The sequence below is a fragment of the Equus caballus genome, chromosome 16 (assembly GCF_041296265.1).
Source record: "Equus caballus isolate H_3958 breed thoroughbred chromosome 16, TB-T2T, whole genome shotgun sequence".
Taxonomy (NCBI): Eukaryota; Metazoa; Chordata; class Mammalia; order Perissodactyla; family Equidae; genus Equus; species Equus caballus.
The window spans coordinates 95,010,034-95,036,135 of NC_091699.1; the positions used below are offsets into that span (position 1 = coordinate 95,010,034).

The following is a 26,102-nucleotide window of genomic DNA, read 5'->3' on the forward strand; positions in this document are numbered from 1 at the left end:
AAAATGACTGCACCAGAGCACATGCAGGCAAAGGACATCTGTGCATTTCCTGCACACCAAACCAACGGAGAGAGAGCCATCTTAAAGGGACTTTGCCCAAGAGCATGAAAGGAGTCCCAGCTCTGAGGGACTGCTTGCAGAATTCAGAAAACCAGCGCTTGCAGAGGGAACAGAAGCAGCTAGGGAGGTTCCTGCTGCTGAGGGATCTTTGAGGAGCCCTTGGATGTGACCTAAGCAAAAGGGCCGACTTTTACACACTTGTCAACCCCCAAAAGCAGCCCTAGAGGTCTTCCTTCATACTTGGAGGATGAAGTCCCATAAGCTTAAGATGGTTTAAAATTCCTCCTTCTCTGGCCACATTTCAACCCCTTTCCCTCACCAGCTGTACTAAATTTCTTTGGGTGCCTGAACTCATCTCTTTTTGCTGGGCTGAGGTCTAGGCTGGGTCCTGTCTGGGAGCCTCTGGTCATCACTGAGCAGTTCCCATTCCAGGCAAACTGTTCCCAGGCCCAGGGGGTCATTAGCGAAGTAAAGGTAAGATGCCCCTTCTAGGAACAGCAGCAATCGAGACTCACATAATTCAACAAGAATCTGTGCTCATCTGCTGTATTAACCGGCACCGTGAGGGGAAATTCAAGTACATGGAACACAGCAGCTTCCACGTTGAGCCCACCATGTTAACCGGCCTTAGTTAGCTTAAGGACTAACTCTGGAATGGAAGATGGAGAGCAAGAGGGTGAGGTGGGGATGGAGGAATGAGATTATTCTGTGTGGCATATATGAATGCACACCAATAAATAATGAGGTGTTGAAAGAAGAGAATGAAAATTAAGTGCTCAGGGCACTGAAAGAACCGGAAAGATCATTTTCTGCCTCAAGAGTTTGGGGTGGGCTTCATCCAGGAGTCCAGGCTCTGAGGACTGTCCCCAGCTGGCTATGGGAAAGTGAAGGGCCTGGGAATTCCATATTTAGAAATGGGAGTGAGTGTTAACTGGGGTGAAGCATTCAGGAGAAAAAGTTGGATTGGTAGATGAGGGTGGATTGTGAAGAACAGGGTGAGGATGCCAGGGTGAGGGAGCTAAATGCCCGTGGGAAGTCCATGTAGTGAAAGAATGACTTTGAGGAAGTGTCTCAGCACATTAAAGCTATCACTCTTTTTCGTGTTGAGAGGGCCAAAGTACCCACATCAGACTGTCTCAAGACAAGGGAGGAGTTAAGAAGGGAGACCAACAGGGAGAGAGCTATCCCTTTCCCTTTTTCACAAACTCTAGGGACATGTTACCAGCACGTTTTGATTGTTTTTTTTTGGTGAGGAGGATTTGTCCCTGAGCTAATGTCTGTGCCAATCTCCTGCTATATTTTGTATGTGGGACTCTGCCACAGCATGGCTTGATGAGTGGTGTGTAGGTCTGCGCCCTGGATCTGAACCTGCGAATCCCAGGCCACCAAAACTGAGCCTACGTAATTAACTGTTATGCCACCAGGCTGGTCCCTAACAGATTTTGATTTTAAAATAAAATCTTTATGGTTAGATAAGATTTTTGAGTGCTTCAAAAGTTTTCCCTTTGTGGAGGCCAATTGGAGGCTCTTGCCTAGGTATTCCAAGGGAAGAATTTAGGTTCCATCTCCCAGAAGACTAGGATATCAGCCCAAGGTAAGCCCAAAGTATCACCAGTGCTTTACTCACCTACACACCTGCCCACCCCCCACCCATCATCCATCCCCCATCCAGCAAACATTTTTCTGAGCACCCACCCATGTGCCAGGTCCATGCTGTGTGTCTAAGTTGCAACAATGAGTAACACTGCGGTCTTCAGTGTATGTCAGTGTGTTGGGGTTGGGGGAGAGGACACAAGAATGGCAACATTTAGTTAATTGTCACAGCTGGGAGATGAGTACCTGGGGGTTCATTATACCATTTTTCTGCTTTTGGTATGTTTGATAACTTCCCTAATAAAGTTAGGAAACTGTCCTTTTCCTCAAGCAGGGAAGCTAGATTTGATGGACGCCTGTATCACAAGGCAAGTTCAGCTTTGAAGTTACATGCAGGGCGTTAGTGGAACAGAGGTCCTTGGGGCAGGGCGCAGAAGGCGCTCAGGAAATGCCCCTGGTGGAGGGTAACTGTCCTCTTAAAAGTATTTGCTCAGAGTGAGTAAAGAAGCCGAAACTCCAGGCGTGCCTTGGCTTCAGGCTGCGTTGGGAGGTGCTAACAGGCCACGGCGGGGAGTGGGGAACCAGCTTCCACCACCTCGCCTTATCTACCCGTCTCTTGCTTCCTTTTGCTTAAAGACAGCATAGGGGAGTGGATATTCAGGTCTGCCTGGCATCTCCTACTACGTGCCAGGGGCTGCACCAAGGCTTCGGGTGGATTCCGCTCGCACCGTCCTACAGAGGGTGGCACCGGGAGTCCGAGGAAAGCCTCAGGGCGTGGGGAACGTGACACACTCAGGCAAGGGCAGTTCAGGAACCCAGTCCTTCCAATCGCAAGTCCTGGAGAAGAGATCAGAAATCCGGGATCAGCCGAGGCAGCTCCAAGGCTTGAGCAAGTCACTGGGCCTCCCGCAGCGGACTCAATTTCTCTATCTATAAAAAGGGCACAGTCAAATCTTGTAAGGTTTTTTTTGTTTTTTTGTTTTTTTTTTTAAAGGATCAGGGATCTTTACTGTTAAGATCCTGGCACGGAGCGGGGGCTCCATAAATGGCAGCCATCATTCTCGGCCAAGTGCGGGCGCATCCTCCCGGGCGCCCCGCCCGCGGGCTCCCTCGGGACAGGCCGGGCCCGCCCCCGCGCCTCCGGGCTCAGGCGCTCGCGGCAGGTGGCCCGGCATCTCGGTGCCCACGCCCCGAGGCGCGCGGGGAGCGCGGGCGGGTGGCACGACCGAGGTTCCCCCGGAGGCTAGCCTCCCCCCCTCCCCACGCCCGGCGCAGGTGAGGTTTGCGGCCCAGGCCACGGGGACAGCGACCTGGAGAGGGCGCGGCGGCCGGGAGCGGGGTCCCGGGGGCGCCCCCCGCCCGGCGCAGACTCACCCGGGGCCGGCAGCGTGGGGGCCGCGGGCTGCGCGCGCTGCGGCCGCGAAAACCCGGCGAGCGGATCGGAGCGCGCTCGCAGCCAACTCCTCCGCGGTCCGGCCCCGAGCTGGGCATGCTCAGTGCGGCCGCCGCGCCGCCGGCCCCAACTCGGAAGCTCGCGCTCCGGGCCGAGGGGGCGAGGACGCCGGCGGCGGCGAGCCGGCGTCGCCCGCCGCCCCCAGGCAGCGGCAAACTTCGCGGCGTCCCCGGAGCTCGCCCGGCCGAGATTGATCGCTACAGATCAAAGCGAATCCGGTCCCCCCCATCCCACCCCGAATCATGGAGGCTGCGGCCGCCCGAGTGCCGCCGCCGCCGCCGGCCCCTGCCCACTAGCGGGGGGCCAACAGGTAAACTGCTGGGGGTGGGGGGAGGAGGAGGGGCGGCCGGGGGAGGGCGGGGGGCTGAGGAGCCCGAGACGCCCGGGGCTGGCAGCCCCCCGTCGGCGCTCACCGCCCACCCTCCTCACCCCCTCCTCCCGGCCCCTGGAGGGGCAGCAAGGGGTTAAGTCGGCCCCGCGCCACCGTGAGCACGGCCCCCTCCAGCCGCCGCGACCGCCAGCTGCGCGCCTCGGCGCCTGCCCGGAGCCACCGAGGGGACCCGAGCCGCCGATGCGCCAGCGGAGCCCGGCGGGCGTCCAGGAGGCACCGGCCGCATCCCTGCCTCCTCATCCCCTCCAGGCCTCGCTCCCTCCGCCCCGGCCGGGTCGGCGCCCAGGTGGCGGGGTCTGCGGGGCGCGTGGCGGCGGGGAAAGGACCCCTGCCGAGGTGGAGGGGCGGGGGCGGGCCGCTCCGCAGTCCCTTCCTCGGGCGGGAGGGCCACCCTCGCCTGGGGCGAGCACTTGAACCACCCGCCTGGGCGCCAAGAAAAGTTTTTTTCCCCCCCGTGCCCCTCCCCCACCCCCACCCTGCGCTCGGCTGGGGTGGGTTTGGGTCCATTGGTGAAAAAAGTCACACGTTCCCATCAGCTGCTCCTCCCCCTGGGGACAGGGTGGGGGGGACGGGAGGCAAGGGCCGCGGAGGACCCAGGCGGACCTCCAGCCCCTCCGCCGCCGCCCCGGAGCGCTGCGTCCCGGGGCTCCAGCGCCGCCGGGGACCCGCCGAAGGCTGCCCCATCCGTGCGAGTCTGCGTGCCGGGCAGCGGCAGCATCCAACCTGCTTTCTTCCTGCCTGCAGCGCCACAGCGAGCGAGCGAGCGAGCGAGCGAGGAGGGGGAGCGAGGGAGTCTGTCTGCAAAGTGCTGCTCCCTGGTGCTCAGAGGCGGCTGCTCCAGCTCCAACTCTCATTCATTTCGCCGGTTAACATGAGAGATCATGGCCGCCTTCGGGCTTCTCAGCTATGAGCAGAGGCCGCTGAAACGCCCCCGGCTCGGGCCGCCCGACGTCTACCCGCAGGACCCCAAGCAGAAGGAGGTAAGGGCGCCGGCGGCCTCCCCGGCAGCCGAGGCCGCGCTCCGCAGCGCTGACCCGGGGCCAAGTTGGCCCAGCGGGCATCGCCGGCGCTGCGGGGGAAGGGTCGGGGGGGGGGCGCGGGCAGGCGGCTGGGGCCGGGCTAGGGGGCCGGGGGACCCCGGCAGCGCAGCTCGAGCGGCTGTCAGTCCCCGCGCTGCGCTGGGGCGCTCGCTCTCCGGGGGCCGGGTCGCCTCCCGGTTCCCGGGCCTTGCACTGCGCCGCGGGCGCTTCGCCGTCTCCTTCCTTGCCGAAACCCTCCTGCTTGCTCTCCCCCGCTTCTGCTGGTTTTATTTTCCTCCCCGCCGCTTCTGTAAATCCTTGTAAACTTTTTGAAAAATGTTGGAATGCAGTGCATCCGACACAGGTCTTGCGTTTTGCGCCAGTAGAGCAGGGACGGGGGGGTGGGGTGGGGGGAGGGAACTTGTCTGTTCAAATTTTCCAGTTTGGAGTGGAAGTCCTTTTTATCCAGGTGATAAATATTTAGCTCTTTGAATGTACTTTTTTTCTGTAACCCCTCTCCCCTCTAAAAATCAATATTAAGGGGAAACACTGATTTTCGTCCCTAGAGGCGATTGGCTTAATCGCTGGAGGCGGTCTTGTGTATGTAAAAGCAGGCAGGTTACCTTGGAAGGGAGTAGTTCGCAGGATTGCTTATTTCTTTGAATGAAATTAATTGGAGAAACTTTGCTTCTTGCGCTCGGTAGGCCAGCTTCTATGGCTAGAGTAACCATGGCATTTTGTAGCCATGTACGTGTTTGTCAGCAGTTAACAAGTAATTATGTAACAACTCTCCAGTTATAATGATCACCCTTGGCTACACAATTTGCCTAGGGATTTGCCCTTTTTTTTTCCTTCTTTTTATCACCTGCTACCCAGCTGGGCTTTCTGAGTTTGCCAGCTGCAGCCCACCCATCCTGTTTCTTCAGCTAAACACCAAGAGAGGACATTGCAGAACTTCTCTTGCTGGAAATCTAAAAGCCTTCTATTAAAAGTTTACAGGCCCACTGACATCATAGAACCAGCTTTAGAAAGAAGGCACAGGAGGGCTCTCTAGGACTTCTCTTTTGACAGATGTATCTGTTTCAGCAATAGAGGAAGAATGCTTGTTCTGGCTAAACTGTTCATGTTTCTAAGAAATAAGGAGTGACAACTTAGCTCATTAGCTAATGTCTGAACCTCCGGGAGCTGTTCAGATTGAAACTGAGGTTTTACAGGTAGCTATCAGCAGAGGCTTGACGTTCAGATTGAAACTGAGATTTTAGTTGAGGTAGCTATCAGCAGAGGCTTGACGTGAGGATAGGAGTTGGTGGGGCTCTGCAGATTTTGCTCCCTGCTACTCCCACCCAGAATAAAGTTAATTGTTAAGGACTAGAAATAACAGACACCAAAGACTAAGTGTAAAGACAGTCAATAACTTAAAAATTAGTGGCGGGAAATTCTTAAAGTTTTGCTGGGGACAGAGACATTGGTTGGCTGGTCTTTATCATCTCGTAATTAATGTCTTGCCACATCTGTCCAGAGGGCAGCATAATTGATAGCATCTCCCCAGTTAAGGGATGGTGGCCAGAGATGCCATGTGGACTTACATAGCATTTATTCCTCAGGTCCACTGTCCTTTAAGATTGGGGCCTTTATGATTCTGGAAAAAATAATTTTGTGTTTTAGGGTGTCACAACATTCAGTAGAATTCTAAAACTGGAAGTGATCTCAGAGCCTACTTTTTGTAACTTCCTTTTGACAAAGTGAAACTGAGGCCCAGAAGGGCTTACCTGCCTTCATCAGGGTGCTGGTGAATCAGCAGAGCGGCTGGTTTGTGTCGAGACCAGTACTGTGCTAAGGATGATTTCTGCTAAATCGTGTTGTTCTGACATTATTCCCTTTCCCCCAAGGCAGCCAACATTTTCTCTCTGGAGCAGAGTCAGAGTTAGGTGTGACTGTAGCCAAATTTCAGTACAGTATGGAACAGGTGCCGGGCAGTGCTTGGGTGGTGTGGTGAGCAGGGTTGCACAGGCTTCGGTTATTTATGTATTACCTCAGTATTGCTGCCTGATCCTTGTATCACCTGCACTTTCATTCTAGTGTTTTCTTTAACTTTTTTTTGGTGAGGAAGATTGGCCTTGGGCTTACATCTATTGCCAATCTTCCTGTTTTTGCTTGAGGAAGATTGTCAGTGAGCTAACATCTGTGCCAATCTTCCTCTACTTTGTATATGGGACGCCGCTACAGCATGGCCTCATGAACAGTGTATAGGTTTGCACCCAGGATCCGAACCTGTGAACCCCAGGCCTCTGAAGGTGAGCGGGTGAATCTAACCACTATCGCACTGGGCCGATCCCCTCTTTATGTTAACTTTTAAGAAACTTTTTGTTTCCTAAGCAGTAACACACATGAAGTCATGGGTTTGATGTGTATATATCCTCCTGGTGGAAGCTATTCTCATTACTGTAGCTATAACTTTGATTGTTGGTGTTAACCCGTGCAAATAGTGTTCTGAAAAATAGCTCCCAGGGGTAGGGTGGAACCCTTGAATGAAGACCCCCTGCAGAGGACCAGGGGTGGAGGGAGCTGGGAGCTTCAAGCTGCTTGATGGATTGGTGATACTCATTTGAGAGCTTCCTGTGCATCAGCACTCCACGGGGATGTAGTGTATATTGTGTTATAATACTTCGCCCTTCGTAGACTGTCCTCAAGCCTTGAAACCAGGGAATCAGAAAACTGGGAGTCATCCTGGATTCTGCCTTCTCCCTTGCATCCCGTAATACATGTCAGAATATCTTGTCCAGTTTCCAAATATATTTCCAATCCATCTTCTGCTCCCCTCTTTCACCAATATGCCCAACTTCCTTTCTGGTTCAGGTTGACTTCTCTCTGCCCCAGGGCCCTTACACATGCTGCTCTGTCTGCCTGGACACCTGTCTGCTATCCACCCCCACGATTCGACCCTGCTCTTTTCACCTTAGCCTGGGGTTAGGAGGGAAGGCTCTGGAGCCTGCCTGCCTGCCTGCCTGCGTTTGAGTCCTGGCTCTGCTGTTTACATGCTCCTTATTCTTCCTTGTGCCTCAGTATCCCCTCTTGTAGAGTGGGGATGAGAATACTACCTACTCCATAGGGCTGTTGGAAGCTTATGTGGATAATCCACGTAGAGTGCCTGGACTAGAGGATTCCACATGCACATCTGCTCTTATAAACTATGGCCAGGCCTGCCTCCTCTTCATCCTTCGGGTCTCAGCCCAGCCCCCGCCTCAGAGGCCGTTAGTTTGAGTGTGTTGCTTGAATTCTGTTTATTTGCATGTGGCCATCCCCCACTGATGGGTCAGATTCAGAGGGCAGGAATGAGAGCTGCTGGGGCATCATTGAAGCACCTGGCGCCTGGTGCGGTCAGCGCCCCGGAGGCTGAGGGCTTGAGTACTTGCTGGAATGTGTGAATGAAAGTAGGAATGAACGAATAGAAAGGAAATCTGGTGACTGAGGGCTGTTAGGGAAAGTCGAGGTTAAGACAGAGATTATCCTTGACGTCTACCTTGGAGGCCACAGGCTGAAAGTGAAATTAAACCCTAGAAGTAGGAGGACTTACCCCGGGGTAGAAGAGGCCTAAGCAGCTGAATGGTAAATATTTTCAGGAAATCAAATTAGTTAGTAAAACAGGTTGGGACAGTAGTGAGATTTCCAGGCATCAGGAGCCATAGAGCCCCCCCAGCAGGGTCCTGAGGGGAGGGTGGCCTGGTGTAGTGCAGAGGTTGCTGAAGGACAAGTACAGCATGACTTGGGAGGGGAGGAGGTGGGAGAGGGGCTGGGGTAGGGAGTTGAGGTGGCAGGGGGGCGGGGGGGTTGTGGTGGGGCCGGTGGCGTCTGCACGTGGGTAGCCCAGAGCAGCGGTTCTCAAACTTGACACCTCTGAGTCACTTGCAGGGCTTGTTAAGAACAGATGGCTGCGTTTTTCAGATTCAGTGGGTCTGAGGTGGGGCCCCATGATTTGCATTTCTGAGAAGATCCCAGGTGATCTGCTGGGGCTGCCAGGTCGGGTTGGCCCACTGTGGGAACTCTGACCTAGAGAGGAGGCATCCAGTTCTGCAGTGCTGGGGAGTTCTGCCAGGTGGGTGGCAGGGTGGGACGGGCATCTGTGTCTCTGGCTGAGCTGCTGCCGTGGGTTTATCAGCCAGCCCAGCCAGTGCCTGGTGGGTTTTTCCCAGAAGTTGTACCTCTCTCTGCTCAGATCTCAGGGATGAGTCGAGAAGTCTCAGTCCTCTCCAGGCGCTTCCCATCACACTTGGGATAAAACACACACCCCTCACCTCAGCCTTCAAGGCCCTCCCAGTGTGGTTCTTGCTCACTTCCACAGCCACCGCCTGGAGCCCGACTGCCTGGCTTTGAGTTCTGCTCCGTCACTTACTGCCTGTTTCACTCCTATCTCACTTGTGGAATGGGGCTCATATTTGTTCCCACTTCCCGGGTTGTTGGGAAGATACAATGAGATTTGGGCATGCCTGGCACATGGATGTGCTCAGTACAGGTCAGCTGCTGTTAGGATAACCTCTCCCTCATTCAGTGACCCTGGGGCTTCCCATTGTACCCCCAGACCCTGCCCTTCGAGACCTGGCCTCTGGGCCTTGAGTCGCCCCTTGCCGGCTTGCTCATCTCCCTCCTGGCTGTGTGGTGGGACCACTGGCCTACTCTTCTTCCAACAGGCCCAGCTCTTTTGTGTCTTGGCTCCTGTCCCTTGCTGCCCCTGCCGTCACGTTTCCTGTCATTTGGCTCCTAGAGCCTCCCTTGCAGGGAGGCTGTCCTTGTAACCCATCTTCCGTCATCCCTGGTAGTCTGTTATCTTGTGTCAGTGCTCCGCCGTGCCTGTTGCTGTCTGGGTCCCATCCTCAGGTTGCTCATTCTCCCTGTGGTCTTCTGTCCACACTAGGATGTCACCTGCCCGAGAGCAGGGCTTTGTCCGTGGTGTTCACAGTGTGAACCGCCAAGTGCCTGGGATCAGATGAGGTGCTCGGTAAATAGTTCTTGAAGAAATTAATAAAATGCAGAAATAACTCTTAATGAGCAATTGTGAGTATTTATAACATTTAACTGTCCCAATGCTTGTTTTATTTTGGTAAAGCCTGTTAGCTTTCTTGTTAGCATCTAAACTCTTAAAACACATTAAATGCTTATTTTAGAGACAGCTGGGGAGGTGGGGTGAGGGGAGGTGGAAATTTGCTTCTTTATTATCTTGGAGAGGGAGGATGTTGATGAAGCTGCCTGGGAGAGAGGACAGGTTGACCAGTTGCCTGGGGGACCAAAAGACAGAGATGGTTCGGGTGAAAGCTTCCCTGGGATTAATTGGCCGGCCCAGGGCTGCAGACCTCAGGGAGGACCATGCGTGTGGTTAACTCTGCCTCAGGAGACTCAGGCCAGAACCAGTGCAGGAAGCACCGGGTCGGAGGCCTCGCTTCAGCCTGCTGCTCACAGCAGTGTTGCCACCCATTCTTATGGCCGAGGAGGAGGAGCGGAGGTGGTTGTCATTTCTCAGGGTCTGTCAGCACCTGCAGCAGACTTGTCAAAGATGCTGGTTAACGACGCAGACACAATGCCCCATCTCCACCCCAGACCTGCTGAGTCAGAATTTCTGGGAAGGAGGCTGAGGAATTTGCATTTTAAACAAGCTTTCTAGGTGATTTCTGAACATATTAAGTTGGAGAACCGTTGCTTTAGTGTGTGTCTTTATCTGTAGAGAACGTTGTAAACCAGACCCCCCCTTATTCGTCCCTGCTCCTGCTATTTGAGGTGGTAGAGTCTTTAGACACATAGACTATTTGAAGCATTAGTACCTTCTGGGACAAAATAGTGCAAGCGAGTTTAGCAACTTTCCCCCCTGAGGTGCTGTTCTGGTAGCTGGGTCCCAGCGTGGGCTTGTTTTCTGTCAGCTGTGCACGCTCAAAGCAGAGAGAATTCCATGCGTTGGTCTTGAAATATCCGCAGCTCCCTCCTGCATGCACTTGGCTAAACGGGGGCCCAGGACAGCAGAGTTTTCTTGTCCCTCGTCGCACGAGGAGGGTCTTTGAACTTGTTTGGGGCAGCAGAGTTTTCTCTTGACTGTGGGCCTGGGCTCTTTGGGGACTGTTAATGGGAAGGTTTTAATTTGGGGTGTAGCCACTGTTGCCCTTTAGCTTGTTGGGTATTTCACTTAGGCTGGCACCTGTGCAGACGAAATGTGATCCTTTAGGAAGTGGGAGGACCAGGAAGTGAGGTCGGAGAGGCCAGCTGCGTTGGGTGAGCACTAAGTAGGAGAAGAGGAGGATGAAGAGCGTCCCAGGATTTTAGTTGAAGCGGTTGTCAGTCCTTCTCGTGCATGTGCCTGCACACGTGAGCTATTAAAAGATAAACTGAGGCATGTTAAAATTTTAGGAGTTTGAGCAAAAACTGATTTGAATTGGGCAGCACCAAACCCAGCGGTGGTTAGAAGTTCTCTGTCAATGGAAGCTGGGGAAAGATTTTCATAGAGAAAAGGTGGAAGCGAGGTCGGGAATGATGCCTTGCCTGTAGCTTGAAGCCCCGTTGGCTGTTGGTGTTGGTTGACCTTAGGTTTTGCTCTCGTAACTGTGAGGCCTTTACTGTGAGGTTTTGGTTTGCTTACGTAGGCGCCATGGCATTAGAGCCACCTCAGTCTAATGGCCTCCTAGTTTAATTAACAATTCCTCCCTTTTGGTCATCCTCTCGTACAGGAGAGATTGACTAAAAATTTGGTATCAGGGCCACTCACAGTCACTATCAGAGCCAAATCGCTCTTGTCTCGTCCTGAAACCCATTGGTTCTGATGTCAGATCCCTGGAAGGATTGCTTTTGCCGTGTATCCCGTTGTTCATCTTGTTTCAGTTTCTCCAAGTGCAGAGATGTGCTCCTGATGGCGTGAACGTGCGTTGAAGACCTTTGGAGGATGTCGTGCACCAGGGAGACTGCACTGGTGACTATTAGGAGGATAATCCAGGAGACTGAAGTACTCTCCTCAGCCAGGGCTCTCATGAACCAAACCAGTTGGTATCAAGTAAATCGAAGAATGTACCTGAAGGGGCATCAGCCTGTTTTAGCCAAGCGGCTTTATGTTAATTTCTTGTATTTGAGCTTCTACAGTATCAGAGGGGTTGATCCGGGTACAGCAGGAGGTATTTGCTATGGCACAGGCTCTTCTGTGTTCAGCCAACAAGTAACCGAAAGCAGCTCCCTTATCCAAAAGTGCCTTAGCCAGAGAGCCTGGGGTCTTTGGTTGTCTAGCCGTGGCCTTAGCGTTAGACTCAGTGGTGGTTGTCAGAGCTAAGGGTAAGTTTCTAATCATATGTTCACTTGTACTAACTCCAAGCTAAGGAAGAAAGGACCAGCCAAATGACATCTGTCCAGAGGGGTTAACATGCGCTGGTAAACTTTTTGGTTGATAGTGTAAATTCAAGGGAGTGGACCAATGTTGAGTTTTTGAGTTATTATGAAGGCACAGTGGAATAGTAAATACAGCAAGTGCACAGTGTCTTTCCATCCTCCAGCTGTCAAGACAATGAGTTGCCCAAACATAGGGGGCATTGCCAAAACTTTTACACAGAAAGAAGAAACTAGGAGGTGTACATAGGTCTCCCTCATAAGTGTTAGCATTTATCGTCGGTGTGGAGGTGTTAGCATCATTCAACAAGACTCAAATACTGTATTATCACATGTTGAAAGACCACCTACATGTGTGGGCCTCACAGCCAGCCCACAAATGGTCTGATTTACACTGGCTGCTCTGCCGTGTCTTTGACGTGTGTTCAGTGGATCTCGTTTTCCCATCCCAGGGTTGGTTAAATTGAGGCAGGGATTTGGGGGTCTGATGATTAGTATTTTAACTTTATGAAAGGGATCTGTGGACCTACAGTGGCATTTGGGATTCCAGTGAAATTACTTATAGGGTGAACTAAGGGTCTCTCCCTTCGGGCACTGATTTTGGTTTAGCGTGACCAATTCAGCAGTTAGTTAGGTTTCTTGCAGTGGCTGCTGTTTGTGAAGACCTAATTACAGTGTTGTCTTCCCATGCATTAGTAGAAGAAGCAGGAAGCATATAGGCAAAAAGGGTAAAGGTTTTATCCTGGAGATGAAGATCTTGATCGGTGATCTTGGGAGAGCTGTCCACCTTAAGATATCATCTACTTCTGGGGAGGAATCTCCCTGGTCAGTTCTAACTTTACATCTCCGGCTGGTATGCAGCTCCAAGAGTCTGGAGGGGCCCTTTTCAATTGGGAGATGTGGACCCAAGCTTCAAGTCCCTGAAGTTTGGCTGCCATCTTGGTGGTGACCAGAACCTGGTATGGTCCCTTCCAAGGAAGTTCAAGGGCAGTCTTTCTTAGGTGTTTCCAGAAGACCCACTCTCCAGGTTCTAAGTTGTGAAAGGTTCAACCATCTGTGGAAGAGTCATGGAAAGCTTCCAGGTAAACCTGGTGGAAACACACTTTTTCATAATACATTAAAGCTTTACAATACTGAGTCATATCAGAATTTATGAGTACAGGAGACACATGTGGTTCTATTGTCAAAGGCCTAGTCTTCCTGTCACTGTTTTGTAAGGGGTTAATTTGTGCTTTCCCATAGATATTGATCTAACTGCTATCAAAACCCATGGTAGAACTTTTGGCCAGGGCAGGCCCCTTGATTCTGTTAATCTAGTTAGCTTTAGTTTTAAGTTACCGTTTGTCTGTTTGACTTTACCAGATGACTTAGGATGGTAAGGACAATCATAATGCCATTGTGTCAACAGCGCCTTATTTATTTATTTGTCTAGTGAAATGAAGTCCCCTGTCACTGGAGGTTTCTTTGGGGATACCCCATAAAGGAAATATATTTTATAAAAGTTTCTTAGCTGTGGTTGTGGCGTCAGCCTTTCTGTATGGGAAGGCTTCAGTCCATCCTAAGGATGTGCAAACAATTATGAGAACATATTGATAACCCGTTGTGGGAGGCAGTTGAATGGAGTCCATTTGTAAGTGTTCAAAAGGTCCAGTAGCTGGTGGGAATGCTCCATCTAATACCTTAGTGGTCTTTCCATGGTTATCGGTTTGACATATCAGATATTGGTTGTAAACCAATTTTGCGACCTTGGAGCAGTCACCCCACCAATAGTTATTCATAATTTGGGTCCTTTTATCTGTGCCATGATGAGTTGCAGAATTTTTAAAGACTCAGGAAGAACCAGGCGGCTGTCCGGGCTGTCAGTGGGTCCTTGTTTAACATTAAATTTGCACCCTTGTTGGTCCCAACATTGTTGCTCCGGCTCTGGTACCTGATTTTGACTTTTATATAGATTATCATAAGTAATTTGTTTAGAATCGATCTTAGGGAGTTCAGTGAAGCTGCACATTGCAGCAGTTTTAGTGTGAGCTGATGGAGCAGGCAAGTCTGCTAGGGCATTTTCCTGATACTCAGGTTCTGTTTTGCTAGTGTGAGCTTCAGTTTTAATCATTGCAATTCACTTAGGCAGTAGAATGGCAGAGAGCAGTTCATTTACTTGGGGCCCATTTTCGATTGGGGTTCTGCTAGAATTGAGGAACCCTCTCTGTTTCCATAACATACCAAAGTTGTGGACCACCTCAAAGGCATATCTGCTGTTGGTATAAATGTTTCCTGGTTTTTCTTTGTTTGGCTGACAAGCCCCAGTGAGGGCATGTGGTTCTGCTTGTTGAGCAGCCTTAACTTGGGGAGGATTCGTCTTTCCAATAGTTCGTGTTGACTTGTTCCAGCATATCCTGCTTGGTGTTTCCCTTCTGCATTCTTAGCATAGGACCCATGGAGAGAGTATCAAATCTAGGTTTTCTAGTGGTGTGTCCTGAAGTCAACTCAAGGGGTCACTCAGGACGTGATGCCACGCCTACACAGTTATGGTGATCTGTACCTTGGTCAGGCAAGGGGAGCAGGGGAGCAGGGTTGAGCAAGTTGCAGCACTTAAGACAGAGGTTAGAAGGTAAAAGGAGAAGGACGTCATACGATGTCAGCCTGCTGCTGAAGAATGTAGAGTCTGGTTGGAGTGTAGTAGACGTGACATGAGCTGTTGTGATTATTGCTCATATCCTAACACCGGTTCAGCTGAAGCTTCCACCAGCTTAGCTGCTGCAACTACTGCTTTCAAGCCGGTTTTTTAATTTTATTTTTTATTGAGTTCATAATAGTTTACATCATTGTGAAATTTCACTTGTGTGTTATTATTTCTTGTTCATCCCCATGTAAGTGCTCCCCTTTACCCCCTGTGCAAACAGTTTGGCTATGTCCTGGCTACGGGGTCTAATTGTCAGCTATAGTGGGTAGTAGGTCTGTGTTTTCCTCCACGCTCTTGTTAGAATTTCTGCAGCCTTGTTATCATGCTCCGGGACAAATAAGGTCAAAGGTTAAGTGTGACCTGGGAGCCCTAGGGCTGGAGTTTGTTGCAGGGCTGATTCTAATTAGCGAAAGGCTTGCTCGTGCTTGTCTTCCCAGGGTAAGTGCTCTGGAATTGAGTTCCTTGTAAGCTCATACAGGGGAGTTGGGATCAGAGAAAAATTTGGAACCCAAGATCTGCAATATCCTACAAGTCCAAGGAAACTCCTTCATTGTTGTTTAGTGGTAGGTCTGGGGAAGTTTTGGATGGTGTTCATTCTTTTAGGTGGGAGGGAAATGCCTTCTGCGGTCAAATCGTGTCCTGGGTGGTGCACTTTCTCTTTTGAGAATTGAAGGTTTTCCTTGGAGGCTTCATGGCCCTTCTAAGCTAATCACTGTAATAGGTAAATCAAATCTGTTTCTGAGTCTTCCCGTGTAGGAGAACATGGCACTAAGTCCTCTACAGATGGCATGAGTGCAGAGTTCTTAGGCAACTGTAAGTTTGCCAAATCTTGATGTAAAACCTGTGAAAAATAGGATGAGGCTTCAGCGAACCCTTGTGGCGTTATAGTCCAGGTGGACTGTTGGCTTTTCCAAGTGTAGGTGGATACGTATTAATTCTCCTTGTCAACCAGGATACTAAAGAAAGCAGAGCACAGATCCACCACTGTGAGCCATTTTGAGTCTGTGGGTACGTCAGATAATGAGGTATTGGGATTTGGAACTACAGGGACCCTTGGGAATCACAATTTTATTGATTGCGTGCAGTTCCTGGACAAGTCTCCAGCCTCGTCCGTTTAGGTTTTTAATGGGTGAGATGGGGTGTTACAGGGACTAATGCCTGGAATTGTAAGTCCTTGTTTAATTAAGTCTCTCCAGGTGGTGAGAGCCCAGCATGCCTTTTGGTTTTGGTGGATACTGAGGCTATCCAGACAGGGGTTTGGGACGATCTATTTGGAGTTTTATGGGTTCAGTGCTCTTAGTTTTGCTTATGTTGGTTCAGCAAGAAGCCCGTAGGCATTCCGGCACTTCTGAGAGTTGGGGTTTTCATACTTTAGAGTCTCAGCTTCATCAATTCCTGCTTGCAGAGAGCAAACCAGCTCAGGTTCAAGAGGGTCAGGAAATTCCAGGATCATTTCTCGCCTGAGATTTTATATGACTCCTCAGTTTAGAAGGCGGATCTTGTCCTAACAGGTTTACTGGGCCAGTGTCACACAGAAGGAAAGCATGGTTTCCCGAAAATGGCCGCAGTGTCATCCGGACTGGTTTAGACGCAGGTGCCCTTTGAATTTGGTTAGAAACCCACTACAGAAACACTCTCTTTACTCTGGGGCTTTGCTGTTTGTGAAAGTGGGGATTAAAGTAGATAAAGTGGCTCCGGTATCCGCCAGTACTGTACAGGATTCCCCATTAATTTTTGTTTTAGTTGTCCCTTGCTCATTTGGAGGTATATGGGGAGCAATTTACCGGAGGATCCCTCAGAGTCCCGTCAGTGCTTAGTATTATTTTGGCGATCCAATTTTTTAAGGCTTCCCTCAGTGGAGGAACAGTCTAGATTAATAGGTGGGGGTCTGTTGCACAATGGGTTCAGCAGGGGGCGTTCCTCTTTCCAGGGCCCTGGTTGTTTTCAATGAAGGCAGACGTTTCGGGGCGCAGTGTTCCCGAGTGAGGCCTTCGAGGTTCTGGCTTGAGCTGTGTATGTGGGGGTCTTCTCAGGCCTGGGAGACATTGTAACTGGAGGGCCAAAAGTTCTTTGGCTCTTTGAGCTTTATCTTGCTTCAAGATTTTTTTCAAAATTCTCAGCTGGGGCTGTTAATTCAGCAAGAGGGGTGGCTTCCCAGGCCAGCTTGTGTCTCTTGAATGGGCTGCTTAGTTGAGGCTGGAGGCCCCAGATGAGTAAGAAAGTCAGGGGGTTTTCTGTGCCTGCATTCAATAAAGCAAGCCCAGAGTGTTTCACAGAAAGGGGTTCCAGGGGCTGCCCCAGTGGCACAGTGGTTAAGTTCGCACGTTCTACTTCAGTGGCCTGGGCTTCTCCGGTTCGGATCCCGGGTGCGGACATGGCACCGCTTGGCAAACCATGCTGTGGCAGGTGTCCCACATATAAAGTAGAGGAAGATGGGCACGGATGTTAGCTCAGGGCCAGTCTTCCTCAGCAAAAAGAGGAGGATTGGCAGCAGTTAGCTCAGGGCTAATCTTGCTCAAAAAAAAAAAAAAAAGGGTCTCCACTCTTGTCTTATAGTCTGAGAATGGTTCATCCTTTTTCCCTTTGCAAGATTGAGTGATAGGCCAGTCAGGCTTTTGAGGAAATACCTTATCAATACTTTGATGTAGGTCTTGGGCTATTTTTCTTGTGTATTTTGGGCCGTCCCTGGCAGAGTGATTAGCATGTGGATCTTTAACATGCTCTTGGGATCTTCCCATTTGGCTTCAGCCATCCATTTTCGGGCATTGCCAGGTCCTAATGTCGTATGAATAAATTGATAGAGATTCAGGAGTTCCCGGATTGTAAGCTACAGTTGGAATTCTAAATTCCTCATAACATTTTTGAGGATTCTCTTTAGGGTTTGGAAACTCTTTGATGATGGCCCTAACTTCAGCCTGTGACCGTGGAGGAAAGATGGTTGTATGTGGTATTCCAGTCGCAGTGGAGGGCTTCCCTTTAAAAGGCATGTGTTGAACCTCTAGCTCATCCTCAGGGTGAAAAGGCAACTGGGTAAAGGGATTATTCGGTTCAGAATGTTTAGGGAGAGGGTGGAGGGAAGGAGTGGTCAGGGTCAACTGAGTCAGACACACTTCTTTTTAGATTCGCCATCAGCTTGTGGCTTAAGCTTTTCATTTGCCTTTTGTAAAGAATCTCTTAAAGGGCTAATTTTTAATTCATTTAGTTTCTTAGAAGCTCCTACATAACAATGTAAAAATGCATCCCTTGGTTTTGGGGAAATTGGACCCTTTGTTCCCCAGGGGACCTCGTAGATGAACAGGCTTGTCCACAGTAAAAGTTCCCCACTGTGGCCGCTGTAATTCAAGATTGCCTTTGGTGGGGTTAACCCAGTGGTTCAGAAAAAACACAGGTTCTGGGCCCATAATTTTAATGTGTATAATTAGCCAGAGTTCCAGATGGAGGAGTCCCAGATTGTTTGGACTGAGAGGAACCCAGTTTTCTTTTTTTTTTTCCTTATTACCTGAGGATTTGCGCTGGATCCAGTCTAGCTTAAGTCAGACCCCATTCAACCCCAGACCCAGTTCAATTTCTTTTAAGTCGGCTGTCCCTGGCCCCAGTCCAGAGAAAGAAATGCTCAAATAAATTTGGAGAGCTCTCTTTCAAATGCAAAAATTGCAGAGCTCAGATCTGAGAGGGACTCACGTCGACCTCCAGATGCAGCGAGAGAGCGGTGGGCTCCGTGGGCATCTTTGTCTGACCGCTTCTTACTCCTGGGGTCTGTTGGGGGTCTCCTTTGGATCCCACTTTTGACACCAGAACTGCTGAGATAAACTGAGGCATATTGAAATTTTAGGAATTTACTTGAGCAATAATTGATTCGAACTGGGCAGTGCCAAACTGGAAGTAGTTAGAAGTGTTCCCTCAATGGGAGCTGGGAAAAGATAAAAGAGTGAAACAAAGTGAGGAAGTGATCGACTGGCTGGAGCTTAAACCCTCGACGGCTGTTTGTGATTGGTTGTCCTTAGTTTTCAGTTCTGTAACCGGGAGGTGGTTACAGGCTTAGGTTTGGTTTGCTTACTAGCCGCCATGGCAGTGGGGCCACCTCAGTCTAATGGCTGCCTTGTTCAATTAATTCAACAAAGTAGAAGACTGGAGCAAGTGGAGGTTGGAAACTCCAAGAATTGGGATGTGTTTCTCCTGAAGCTCTCCTTTGATGAGGCTCTGAACCCCGGTGGGGAGGCTCCTTGGCAGGCTAGGAAGGAATCAGGGAAGTTGGAGGGATCCGTAAGAAGGGTGAACATGATCAAAGGTTCTCCCTGGCAGCGCCCTCTGAGCAGCGATGAAAGTTGCTGGTTGGCTTTGCCCAAAGAAAAGCTGACCTCAGAGTCCGAGTGGGGAAAGCCAGTGGAGGGAAATGATCCAAGGGAGGCGTGAAGGAGGCGCCAAGCCTCCGACGCATTCCTCTTGAGGCGGGACCGTGGAAACACTTGGACTCTTGATTGTCTTTAGATAATTTCTGAGCTGGGTGATGGGACAAGGGAGGTCAGTATACTAGCCTCTCTATTTCTCTGTGTTTTGGGAAATTTAGATAATGGAGAAAAATGTCATTATGTTCAAAGTAGCATAATTTCTACTTAAAAAATATATATGCCCACATAATCTCGAAGGATTATCACCCACATGCAAACAGTTGTTATCTCTTTTGCCCTGAGCTAACATCTGTGCCACTCTTCCTCTACTTTGTAAATGGGATGCTACCTCTGCATGGCTTGATGAGCGGTGTGTAGGTCCATGCCTGGGATGTGAACCTGTGAGCCCTGGGCCAGTGAAGCAGAGCACGCGAACTTAACCACTACACCACCGGGCCAGCCCAGTTGTTATCTCTTGAGGATGAGGTTAGGGGTGATTTTTGTTTTCTTTTTTGTACTGATCTGCGTTCCAAGCTGTAACAATAAACATGTACTACTATTGCCGTGGAGGAAATAAAGAGTAATTATTGGGTAACTTTAATTGAGTTTGCAGGAATGGGTCTTTGTTGTTGGTTCCAAGCCAAGCTGGAGCCGCTTTCCTGGTGCAGAGGGATCTTGCAGGGCTGTGTGTGAGTGTTCCAGCTCTGCCTCGGGTGCTGTGTCATCTTCCTCACCTGTGAGCCGGGGAGAATAATACCTAGTCATCTGGAATGTTTTAAATGTGAAGGAGCGTTGTAAACTTAAATTGTCACCAAACGTGAGGTATAAATTCAGTGGTGTGATGGAGCAGGCATGTACCAGCTGATTATTAAAATTTCAGGAGTTCTGTGAGCTTTGTTAATATGTTGGTAGCTTAAAATCTGGCATAAGGGAGTATTTACACCAAGGCAATTGTCACATGCTACAAATTAGCTTTTTGGGGGGCGTTGGTTGTTAAACATTTGCCAGCACACGGCTGATGGTAGTTGTATGTGTGCACTTAGTTGGCTGCTTCATCATTCTTATCCCAGGTTTCCCTTACCTGCTTCCCATGAAAACATTTCTTTGATGAGCCAGATCCTCAGTTTCCAGCCTCTCTTGCAGCCTGGAGTGAACATATGACTCAATTCTGGCTAAAGAGTTTTAATGGAGATTGGCTACAGGACTTCTGGGGAATTTTTTCCTCGCTGACAAGAGCATAGGCACAGAGGGAGAGTGCCCTCTCTTAACGCCCTGATAGCTCCTTAGTTTCCTATCTTTGGAAGAGTGTTAAGAGGATGTGATAGTTGGAGCTAGGGCACCTGTCTTGTGACCATGAGACAACAGGCCTATGGAGGAAAAGCCAACTCAAGGGGAGGTGACTGAGTGACTTCATGAAATTCTTAAGCTACTGAACTGGCCTTGGGACCCTGGGACCACCTTTCCCTGGACTTCTTGTTAAGTAAAAAATAGTTGTCCACATGGTTTAAGCCGTTGTTGAGCCAGTTGTCTATTTCTTGTAGCGGAAAGCATTCTAGTATTGTCATGCTACTTCCCATTTACATTTTGGCACCCTCACGTCATCACAGCAGGAGCCCTTTTTTTCAGAGAACACACACCCCCAGAACGCTCCCGCTCTCTGGCTTCACGAGGATACAGCAAGAGACGGGAGCCCCTGCTTCTTGTCCGTCAGGCAGCGCGTTCTGCCCAGTGCCCATCGGAAGCTGAGGGGGATCGGAAACGGCTCCTTTCTTTCTTTCCATTCCCAGCAGGAACAGTTTTGGTGGGAAGAGAAGGCGAGCATGTTCTGTTTGGAGAGGGAGATTCTGTGGGTCTGTATCCTTTTAGGGGGAACCAGGTATGTTTAGAGCTAGAAGGGACCGTAGAGATGGGTTGTCCTTTTTCATTCAGTACAGAAGGAAGTGGAGTCCCAGAGCGGTCGGAGTGGCCTGTCGAGGTGGATCTGGGCAAGCACTGTGTGCCCGGATTGGTCCTTGTAGCCTTACGTGACTTCCCCTCTGTGTGCAGCCTCCGCTTCTGGTAAACACCCTCACGTTGCCCTGGCCTTGAGAATCGCTCTGCGTTTTAGGGTGCCCAGTGCCTCTGTGAGAGTTGGGGACTGCTTACCTCACCGTTGGATCTTCTCAGAGCTTGCCGGCATCTTGTGTGGTGTCTCCTGGGCAGAGGGATGATACTCTGGAAGCTCAGGCACTCTGATCTTTGTGTCTTAGGAGGAAGGTTCCCAGCCCTTAGCTATGGCCTCTGGCGTCGATGGCTCTGGCGTTGGCATGTGTGGGCTCTGTGTGTTGGGGATCAATCCTGTCTGGTTTTGGCTGTCTTGGTTGAGATATTCCTTTATCTATGGGTAGCTCTCTTGGAGGTGCAAACACACAAGCTTGTGCCAGTTGGCAACTTCCAGGGAGCAATGCTTACGTGACATTCTAAATAAATGGATTGGATGCCCCTTAGCTTTGAACTGCTGTGGCCTTTACCTGAGAAGAGGAGAGAGACTTTAGCCCCTGGGTTTTGTTTTCCATGTTTTGTGGATGCCAAACAAATTTAGTCATTCACCAGGATCATCGAGCACCTTGCAGGCCCTTTGCCAGCCATGGCTTCATGAGGACGGGGCCAAGACCTTTATTCCCACCTGTGTCCCTGGCTTCAAGCACAGTGCCTGGCCTGCACCTATGACTCAAAGTTTCCGTTATGAATGAGTGTAAGAATAAACAGATGATGGGAGCATTGAGTATGGTCCTGGGTCCCCAAAGACTTCAATACAGAGCAGTGGCTTTCACCTGGGGGTGACGCCCCACCTCTCTAGGGGCATTGGCAATGTCTGAAGACATTTTGGGTTGTTACAGCTGTGTGTGTGTGTGCACATGTGTGTGCATGTGGATGTGCGCATGTGCTACTGGGACCTAGTAGGTGGAAGGCAGGGATGTTGCTAACGTTCTCTGATACTCTGGGCAGCCTCCCCACAACAAAGGATTATCTGGCCTCAAATGTCAGTAGTTCCGAGGTTGAGAAACCCGGCTCCAGAGGGAGGGACAGACCTGTAAATAAGAAATACAATGTTTCAGATTTTCTTTGAGAGGAACATACGAAGTGGGGCGGAAACAAGAGGAAGTGACCAATCTTTTGACAAAACCTAATAGAGGGAGGAGGCTTTTGAGTCTGGGACTTGGAGGATGTGTAGGAGTGGACGGGGCTGAGGACCTGGAAGGGCATTAATTCCAGGAGGAGGAGCAGCACGTGTAAAGGGCTGCAGGCCAGAAGGAAGGTGGGGTGTGTAGGGGAGCTGGGTAGGAGTGGGATCAGGTTGTGGGGCCTTTATAAGCTGTGTTGAGGCGTTTGGTATGGCGGAGGCGATGAGGTGCCACTCCAGGGTGTGAAGTTAGGGGGGTGAGATTTTAGATGACTGAGGTTTGCAGTTTGAGGGAGCAGTGGCCCTGAGGGTCATGCTGAGGCAAGAAGACTCACGATCCAGGTGGCCACTGACATTCCAGGCCTGGGGCTGGGCGTGTTCGTTTCTTGTGGCTGCCATAGCAAGTTGCCACAGACCAGGGGGCTTAAAACAACGGAACGGTGTTCTCTCACAGCCCTCCAGTCCGAGGGGAGTGTCAGGATGCGCGCTGCCTCTGGAGGCTCCAGGGCAGAATCCTTCCTTTCTTCTTCCCGCCTCTGGTGGCCCTGGGCCTTCCTTGGCTTGTTTGTGGCCACATCAGTCTTGTTTCTGCCTCCATCTTCACGTGGTCTCTGTGCGTCTGTTCTTCTCTGAGTGTGCCTGATAAGAACACTTGTTATTGGATTTAGGGCCCACCTGGATGATCTCATCTCAAGATCTTTAGCTCAATGACGTCAGCAAGGACTCTTTTACCAAATAAGGTAACGTTCACCGGTTCCAGGATTTGGTGTGGATGTCTTTGGGGGTTCATTTATTGACCTACTGGGCTTGGGAAGAAAGAGGAGGAGAGGATTTAAGAGAAGGTTATTTGGATGGCAGAATTGACAAAGCGGATGTGTGAGGTAAGAGAGGGACAAGTAAGGAATATACCAACATTTTTAGCTTAGGACAGTGGTTCCCGAACTTTCTGATCTTAGACCCCTTTACAATCTTAAACATTATTGAGGATCCCATGGAGCTTTTGTTTATGTAGGTTATATCAATATTTACTGTAGTAGAAATTAAAACTGAGAGATTTGACAAATATATGTTAATTCATTTAAAAGTAATAAACAATTTCATGTTAAAAATGTTTTTTATGAACAATAACTTTTTCCAAACAAAAAAATTAATGAAAAGAATGGCATTATTTTGCATTTTTGCGAATCTCTTTCATGTCTGGATTCTGATATCTGACTCCGCATTCAGTCTGTTACAGTAGGTTGTTTTGGTTGAGAGAGATGAAGAAAATCTGGCCTCACACAGATGCATAGTTGGGAAGTTCTTGAGAACCGCAGAGTCCTGGCTGTGGAGAGCTGCTGACTTGCACAGTTGGCTAGGCGGATGGATGGTGGTCCCCAAACTAATGTGCCATAAGGGAGTGAAAGAACTTGCTTAATTGTTTTCCGTGGGAGGGGAAGGGAGGGGAGAGGTGGAGAGGATGAGTTCATTTCTGAATGTTTTCAATGTGAGATGCCTCTGGGGAATCCAGGGTGAAATGTATAGTGGTGGTGGACATCTGGGTTTGGGTGTGATGTGTTCATAGGTCGCTGAAGTCATGGCTGTGATCACCTGTTGAGTGTGTGCGAAGACATGGAGGAGCTGGTGGACTCTGAAGATGGAGCTTTCCAGGGCTGGACTTCCTGGACTGTGCCAGCAGGACCTCTGAGGAGGGCAGTTAGGGAGATGGGTGAAGGGTGATGAGCAGCCTGAAGGAAGCGCCGACGTGGGGTCACACTTCAGCCCCATTAGCCTCCACCTAGGTTGGTGGGTTCTCTCTGCGGAACCTGTGCGTATGTGTCCTGCCACCTGGTGCCTTCCTGTCTTCATCACCGCATGGCGATTGTTGGCTCTTCAGCACTCAGCACGGTTCTTTATTATCGGCTCTGTCACCCAGCCAATGGAAGTTCCCCGAAGGAGGGACCATGTCCCTTTTATGCTCCACTGATACCAGAGGCACGAAGAGGGTCTGGGTTATGGTAGGAATTAAATAAATGTTTCTTGACTGGAAATGGTAACTGGGCAGTTGTTATTAGCAAACAGTTTTTAGAAGCCCTGTGCGGGGCACCGGATGCCAGGACGCATGGGGCACTGGATGCTGGGCGCATGGGGCATGGTTCCTACCCTTGAGGAGCCTTGAGTGGAGGGATGACAGTCCCGTGTGCACAGCACCAGAGTCATTAAAAGCGTCAGGGGGGTGGTGGGGAGAAATGAGGGTGGGCCAATTCTCTGCAGGGCTTAGGGAAGTCTTCAGGAAGGTGGGTGTTCTCCAGGGGACAAGGCCTTCTGGGCACAGGGTGTGAAGAAGGGCGCAGAGCTGGGCGATGCACAGGATCTTGGGAGGGATCCCAGCTAGTCCAGGAAAGCAAGAGTGTATTGAACCTGTGAACTTGAATATGTCTGCAGATTTTGGGGACCGTGGAGAGAGAGGACGAGATTAAAACTGCTGTCGAGAGAAGGGGTATCTGCTGCCTTGGTCCTGGGGCCAGGCGATGGAGGGGTGAGGGTAGGGACACCTCGTGTACAGGGTGTTGGGCGCTGCCTCTGAGAAGGGAGGGGAGGGAGGACTTATAGGAGGCCCCTGTTTATTCTGAATTTGCTACAAATGCACCAAGATTTTCCTCGGCAAGAATAAGCTCAGTCTTCAGCCCACACCCAGTGTGCCACAGCTCAGCTGTGCACGTGCCGCCTTGTTGTCAATTAAAGTTTGGTGGAATTTGCTGCTTTCCTTTTCCAGCCATTTCATTCATGGATTAATCTAATGAGTTGTTGAGATTAGGACCATTTAAGGCATTGGCAACAGGGAAGAACTAATGCAAATCTATTTTGTCTGAAGTGTGACTGGAATTTTTTGCTAAGATGCTGGTTTATATAAAGGTATGGAGGCGGCTGGATCTGTACTATGGCCAAGGCAGCACTAAATAATTTATCTTTCTCCTCTGTGAGGAAGGCTGATATTGACACTGCGTGGGTTTTTTTCTTAAGGCTCCACCCAAGTCTGTGTTCGTAGACAGTATGAACAATATTTTTGGGGTCAGAGCTATTACTACTCTTTGGTCAATTTTGGACTAAATGTCAGCTCCCTCTTGAAAAACAATGATTCTTTATGAATCGGAGACACTGTTTACATTTCGACTACTCACATGAGATCTGCTTTTAAGTCATTATTAAATAATCGAAATGTTTTTGAAGTTATATTTTATTTACTTAGTACTTGACGTACGCCTCCCCCTGTTCGGTGCTGTGGGGTGTGGAAGAGAAATAGAAGTCTCCTGTTTCCTCTAGAACAGAGCTTCTCAAAATATCTGTGCTGAAGCACCAGTTTTCTTTTTAAATTAGTTTTCAATCTGTTGCAGACTGATACATGATAAAAATGAATTACTTGAAAAATGAGATGCTGCTTGAATGTAGTGTCAGTGTCCAGTTGCTGTCCAAGGGGCCACGTGCTTGCCCTCAGTGCCCACAGCTTCCTTGCTGAGGACCGCCCTCTGGGGAGCTCTAGAGATTCAAAACTGGTCTACTGACACATGTAACACAATGAAAGAAACGACTAATGTATTCTTTCTAATTGTTTATTTTAAAATTGGGGAACAATATATACGTTCACTATGGTGTGTGAAGTGCCACATTATGTCACGATAGCCGACGTTGGTTGTGTTCGTTGTTCTGAGCTCTGTACCGTTTGGTTTTATGCCAGCCTCACACACACCTCTGAGTGGGTACTCTTATCTCCTTTTTGCAGGTGAAGACACTGAGGCACGGGTGGGGGTTGCTTAGCTTGCCCAAGGCCATTTAGCTGCTGAAGGAGGGCCTTGGAGCTGCACTTCTGAGCCTGTGCTGTAACCATTCTGCTCTCTCTATGGCGAGGCTAAAAATGCTGCGTGAGTTTGGAAAACAGAGGGTTGGCATGCTTGGAGGTCTCCCTGGAGGACGCAGGTGTGAGGGGCAGGCTGCACCCTCTTTGTAAGACAAAGCTGGAGGTGGGATGAA

At 50.0% G+C, this 26,102-nt stretch overlaps 1 protein-coding gene and 1 long non-coding RNA gene across 31 annotated transcripts in view; one reads left to right on the forward strand and one right to left on the reverse strand.

Moving 5' to 3' along the window:
* Window positions 1-592: 592 nt before the first annotated feature.
* On the reverse strand, window positions 593-3,144 carry LOC138918102 (uncharacterized). The gene is made up of 2 exons (XR_011427097.1): window positions 3,028-3,144; window positions 593-2,490 (listed from the first exon to the last, which is right to left on the reverse strand). It is a non-coding gene; the product is annotated as an uncharacterized lncRNA (long non-coding RNA).
* MED12L (mediator complex subunit 12L) overlaps window positions 3,139-26,102 on the forward strand; it is a 315,678-nt gene continuing 292,714 nt past the window's right edge. For all 30 annotated transcript variants that reach the window (XR_011427091.1, XR_002800849.2, XR_011427094.1 and 27 more), the window contains exons 1-2: window positions 3,139-3,416; window positions 4,242-4,477. Coding sequence is in view for 24 of the 30 variants with exons in the window: in XM_070238316.1 (XP_070094417.1) it covers window positions 4,379-4,477 (99 nt within the window). In the remaining 6 variants the exon portion in view is untranslated. The remainder of the gene's footprint in view (window positions 3,417-4,241; window positions 4,478-26,102) is intronic.